This window comes from Belonocnema kinseyi, chromosome 2, assembly GCF_010883055.1.
Source record: "Belonocnema kinseyi isolate 2016_QV_RU_SX_M_011 chromosome 2, B_treatae_v1, whole genome shotgun sequence".
NCBI classification, from domain to species: domain Eukaryota; kingdom Metazoa; phylum Arthropoda; class Insecta; order Hymenoptera; family Cynipidae; genus Belonocnema; species Belonocnema kinseyi.
In genome coordinates, this window is record NC_046658.1 from 157,556,476 (window position 1) to 157,562,833 (window position 6,358).

Sequence of the window (6,358 nt, forward strand, 5' to 3'; positions counted from 1 at the left end):
CCCCCGTCCCCTTTTATCGTTTCCCCTTTCCCTAATTGTCCCTTTTCCTAATTTTCCCTTTTCCCAATTTGTCCTCTCCCTTTTCATAATTTCTCCTGGTCCTTTCCCCACTCCCCTTTACCGTTTCAATCTTTTTATTTAAAAATGTAACTACTCCAGTATAAAATATAACCATTTTGCTGAAAATACGGTTTTTTTTTTGTTGTAAAGAATTAAATTCTTAAAGGAAAATGAACTCTTTTATTTTTGATTGAAAATTTATTTTCTCACTCTTTTTTTTAATTGTTATTTTTGTCTCTAATGAGCCGAAAAGTAATGTTAGTGTGGAAGTATGTTTTTTAATTGTAAATCTTTTTCATGTTTTTTTAACATAAACAATTTTTTCCGAAGAAAATATATTTCTATTTTTTTCTAAAAATTAATCTTTTTGTCTTTTTAAATAGAAATTAAATTATTTTGTTAAAAATCCACGCATTTTGTTAAAAAGATCGATTTTTTGTAGAAAATAATATTTTTCTTTGCATGTTAATCTTTTTTTGTTTTAAAAATTGAAATATTTCCGGTAAATATTTATCATTTTACTTGAAAATTCATCTTTTAGGTTGGAAATAAAATTACTAGGTTAAAAATTAAACACTTTTGTTTTAAATTAATTCTATTAAAATATTTGATTAAAAACTTGTTTGTTTTTTCTTGGATTTGAAGGACTTTTTTCGTACCGAAAATGTAACTGTTTTGTTTATTTTGAATATTCTAAAATTTTATTTATAAATTTATCTCGTTCGTTGAAAAATGATCTTTTTTAGTTCAAAATTCGTCTTTTTTGGTAAAAATTAATCTTTTTATTCGAAAATTCATGTTTTTGGGATAAATTTCAACTATTCTGTTTAAAGATTCATGAATTATTCCAGTTTAAAATTCAGCAATGTGGATGAAAATTTGTCTTTTTTTAAATTGAAAATTCAACTATTTGGTTAAAAATACACGTGTTTTAAAAAATATATAAATATTACTTGGTTGAAACTTAAACTCTTGTTAAAAATTAATTTCATTGATTAAAGATTGATTGTTTTAATTAAAAATTAATTTCTTTGGTTGAAATATGAGCTATTTTGTTCCAAATTGGTTTCTTTTTTGGGTGCTATTTTTTTTAACTAAAAATGTTACTTTTATTCCAGTTGAATATTCCATAATTTTAGTTGAAAATTTATCTTATTGGTTAAACATTAATTTTTTGAATGAAAATTTCATTATTTAACTTTTGGTTGAAATTTTTTTTTTTTAGTTGAAAATGATGAGTTTTAGTTAAAAATTTATTTTTTAAATTAAAGAATTACTTCTTTTGATTCGAAATTGAACTATTTGGTTGAATGTTGAACCACTTTATAGATAATTATTATTTGATTCAAGATTTATCTCTTTTGTTGAAAATTGAACTATTTTATATTTTTTTAAATAAACTGGTTTATTAAAAATTTATCTTCTGGTTGAGAGTTTATCGTCTTTAGTTGAAAATTCATGTATTTAGTTTAAAATTCCTCTTTTTGAGGAGAAAATTATTTTTCTTGGTTAAAAATTAATTTTTAAAAATTTTAGTTTTCACTATACTTGGTTAAAGGTCTGTTTGAATCCTGAAAATCTGTTAAAAATTCCTTGAAATCTTTTTAAATATCCTGAAATTCATTTGGAACTTGAACAAAATGTTTCTATTGGTTCAAAAATTTTTATTTTCCTCAATTGAGCATTTTTTTAAAACATTTTGAATCTGAAATTACATTATTTTGAAGCAAAATAACCTTATCATTTTAGTCTTTCAAAAAAAAGGTTGTTTCGTGAGTTAAAAATTTTGTGATTGTCAATTTTTTCGTGATTTTGGAACGTTTTAAACAAAACTGAAATTTTTTCAGTGAAAGAAAAATAATAGCATGTTCTTTGGTTCCATCTGAAAAATTTAAGGTTCGAAACATTAATGTTTCTTTTAAAAAATTTTGCATTTAACTGAATCAAAACAAATTCAGTAAACTTTGCGAGAATTTTATAAATTTTGAGAACAAAAAATCCTCCCAACTTTGATTTTAACCAGTTTTTAAATAATTGGTTTAATTTCGATCTTCTTCATCATCTTTTTTAATTGAATTGTACTTTTAGATTTAAAAAGTAAATAATTATTGATTGTATAAGACAATTCGGAATCAGTTCACAATTCTAGAATGTCCAGATTTTAACATTAATAATTAAATGGTTTCAATTTTTCAATTAAGAAAAAGAACGATAACCTAATATTTAGAAATATCGGACTGTTCATTTAAAATCAGTAATCATAAATTGCATATTTAAAACTAAACAAAAAAAATAAAGTTTTAACGTTACAATTTTAATTGTTCTGTTAAAAAAAAATTAATTTGCTATTTGAATTATTGAATTTCAATGAATAAATAACAATTGAACACCTTTTATTCTTATAAAAATTCCAATGTTTTAAGAATTTTGACAGGCTTCAGAAGAATAAAAACATTTCCTAGGGAACAGGGAATTTTCGCATTTTAACCAATTCTGAGTTTAAACTGGTATTTATCCAAAAGAACTATGATTTGTGTTGGAAATGGGAATTTTTAAATTTAAATATGTTCCGAGCTGAAACTGGAAATTTTTTGAATAGTGAATTCTAATTTTAAGTTAAAACGGAATATTTTCGGACAAAATTTAAATTATGAATTGAAACAGGAGATTTTACAAAAAATTCTAATTCTCAGTTGAAATGAACAATTTTCGAAAAGAATTAGAATTCTTGATTTGAACAGGATTTTTTCGTAAGAATTTTATTTCTGAGCGGAAATAAACAAATTTCTTTCAAAATTAAAATTCTGGATTTGAATTGGGAATTTTCAATTTTTAACCAATCGTGAGCTGGAATTGGGAATTTTTTAAAAGAATGAATTCTAAGTTAGAACGGAATATTTTCTCAAAGAATAAAAATTCTTGATTTGAATAGGGGATTTTTTAATTTTGGAAATGTGAATTTAACCATTTTTAATCAATTCCGAGCTGGAACAAGGAATTTTTTTGAATAATGAATTCTAAGTTGAAACGGAATATTTTTGAAAAAAATTAAAATACTGGATTTCAATAGGACATTTTCAAATTTTTGAAATGTGAAATTAAATTTTTTTAATAAAGTCTGAGCTGGAACAGGTAATTTTTTAAAGTATGAATTCTAAGTTGAAACGGAATATTTTCTCAAAGAATTAAAATTCTTGATTTGAATAGGAGATTTTCAAATTTGGAAATGTGAATTTAAAAATTTTAATAAATTCCGAGCTGGAACAGGTGATTTTTTTTAAAGAATGAATTCTAAGTTGAAACGGAATATTTTCTCAAAGAATTAAAATTCTGGATTTGAATGGAGGATTTTCAAATTTTGGAAATGTGAATTTAAAAATTTAAATCAATTTCTTTAAAGAATGAATTCTAAGTTGAAATGTAATATTTTCTCAAAGAATTAAAATTCTGGATTTGAATGGAGGATTTTCAAATTTTGGAAATGTGAATTTAAAAATTTTAATCAATTTCTTTAAAGAATGAATTCTAAGTTGAAATGTAATATTTTCTCAAAGAATTAAAATTCTGGATTTGAATAGGAGATTTTCAAATTTTGGGAATGTGAATTAACAATTTTTAAATAAAATTCGAGCTGGAACAGGGAATTTTTTTAAAGAATGAATTGTAAGTTGAAACGGAATATTTTTTAAAAGAATTAAAATTCTTGATTTGAATAGGGGATTTTCAAATTTTGGAAATGTGAATTTAATTTTTTTTACTAAATTCCGAGCTGGAACTGGGAATTTTTTTAAAGAGTGAATTCTTAGTTGAAACGGAATATTTTTGCAAAGAATTAAAATTTTTTATTTTAATAGGAGATTTTTAAATTTTGGAAATGTGAATTTAATTTTTTTTACTAAATTCCGAGCTGGAACTGGGAATTTTTTGAAAGAGTGAATTCTTAGTTGAAACGGAATATTTTTGCAAAGAATTAAAATTCTGGATTTTAATAGGAAATTTTTAAATTTTGGAAATGTGAATTTGGATTTTTTTAATAAATTCCGAGCTGGAACAGGGATTTTTTTTAAAGAATGAATTTTAAATTGAAACGGAATATTTTTGAAACGAAATTAAAATTCTTGATTTGTACAGGGATTTTTTTAACAGAATTTTATTTCTGAGCGGATATAAAAGATTTTCTCACAGAATTAAAATTGGGGATTTGAAGTGCGAATTTAAAATTTTTAACAAATTCTGAACTGGAATTGAAAATTATCCAGGAGAATAATAATTATCAATAGAATTTTGATTAAAAAAAAAAATTATTGTTCTGATCCGAAAAGAGGTATTTTCGAAAAAAAATTTAGATTGTGAATTGAAACAGGGAATTTTACAAAAAAAATAAATATATAATTCTTACAATTGGTTGAAATGGAGAATTTTCAAAAAAAAATTCAATTGTGGATATAAACAGGGAATTTTCAATTTTTAACCAATTCTGAACTGTTATTAGAATTTAAAATTGCTTAAAATGGTATAATTTTGAACATTTTTAAATTCATTGACTGATTCTTCAATTTAGAGCATTGAAAATGATAACGTGGATTTATATTTTTGAAACTGAATCTGAATCTCTGAACTCTACAATTTATAAAAGTTAAACAATTTTAATTTTCGTATCTATTATTATATTTACATTTTATATTTATTATTTTAAATTTTAAGTTTTTTAATTTTAAAATTTTTGAATGATACAACTTTTAAAATTCAACAGTTCCACTTTGAATGCTTTTATTTGCAGTTCACTTCTTATTACTTCGAATCGAACAATTTTCAGGTGTAGTCTTCGATTTTTTATATATCATCGACCGTGAAAAATGGTTGGGAACCGGGGAAAACCGGGAATTTTTTTTTTGCATTGCTGAAAATCAATAAAAGCTTTCAAAATCTCGTGAATTTATTTCAAACCTTTTGAAATCCCTTGAATTTCTTGCAAAGGAAAGAAGAAAGTGAATATTATTTTTTGTAAATTTGCAGAAGTGGCCGATTGACAAAGCTTACTTCATCGCAAAAGAGCTTCTCATGACAGAAAGAACCTACAAGAAAGATTTGGATGTCATAAACCTCGTGAGTTTTAAAATGATTTAAAAAAAAAAAAAAAAAATAGAAAATTTCTGATTATCGAGTAAGTAAGTGAAAAAAAAAAATGGTTGAATTTTTTTTCAGTGGTTCCGAGAGGAATTGACGAAAGAATCGGACACTGAAGGCGACTCTGTGGTGAGTTTACTGGAGTTTCTCGCTGATGCGCATGGGCCTTGCCTTCAAGAAATGGAGGCTCGCTTGGCTCGGTGGGAGAGCAATGCGAGGCACAATATCGGCGATTTTCTTTACAATACACTTTTGAATATTCTTCCACTTTACGACCAGTACTTGGAAAATTTGATGCCCGTTTTGGAAAAAATGGAATATTCAATTCGAACGTCAAAGCAATTCGATCAATTGTGTCGGGATTTTGAATCTCAGAAACATTGCTACCTGCCGCTGAGCTCGTTTCTCTTGAAGCCGCTGCAGCGATTATTCCACTACAACAGTATTATCGATAGTGAGTTTCATTTTTTTTTTTTATGACATTTTAGTTTTGCGTTTTTTTTATTTATGTTTTTTTTCTTCTTCTTAAGCGATGAGACTCTTTTGCTAATATTTCGATAAAAAAACTGACTCTGAAGACACTATTTTCGAATCAAAAAGACGAATTTTTCAATCGAGAGATATTTTTTAATCTGTAGAGCAAATAAGTTTTATTAGGAATGTTGAATTTTGGAGAGCGAGAAATATTAGCTTTCAATAAAAGAGATTAATTTTTAAGGATATAATTAAACTTTTAATGAAAATCATTAATTTATGAACTTGGAATTTTTTATATTTAATTTTAAGTTTGATAAATGAATTTTCAAGCCAAAAGATAATTTTTTTTTATAAATCAGTTGAGTTTGCAACTCGAGAATATAAATTTTCAACGAAAAAGTTAATTTACAACCAATTAGTTTAATTTTCAGGTTAAAAAATTAATTTTAAAAAATTTGTTAAAATTTCAACCCATTAGTTGAATATTTAAAGAGATTTATTAATCAATAAAGAAAATAAATTTCGTCACAAATCTTGGATTTTCTAACCAGAAAAGGAGAGTTTTCAACAAAATACGTCAATTTTTAATCAGTGAGTTGAGTTTTCATCTAAGATTATTATTATTTTTAACTAAAAGACGAATTTTTAATAAATCACATACATTTTTAAACTAAATTGTTTGAACAATGAATTT

At 24.4% G+C, this 6,358-nt stretch overlaps 1 protein-coding gene across 1 annotated transcript in view; it reads left to right on the plus strand.

The window, feature by feature from the left end:
• LOC117183039 (FERM, ARHGEF and pleckstrin domain-containing protein 1-like) overlaps nt 1–6,358 on the plus strand; it is a 47,080-nt gene that overhangs the window by 1,365 nt on the left and 39,357 nt on the right. The window contains exons 2-3 of the mRNA XM_033376191.1: nt 5,077–5,166; nt 5,266–5,641. Coding sequence (XP_033232082.1) covers nt 5,077–5,166; nt 5,266–5,641 — 466 coding nt within the window. The remainder of the gene's footprint in view (nt 1–5,076; nt 5,167–5,265; nt 5,642–6,358) is intronic.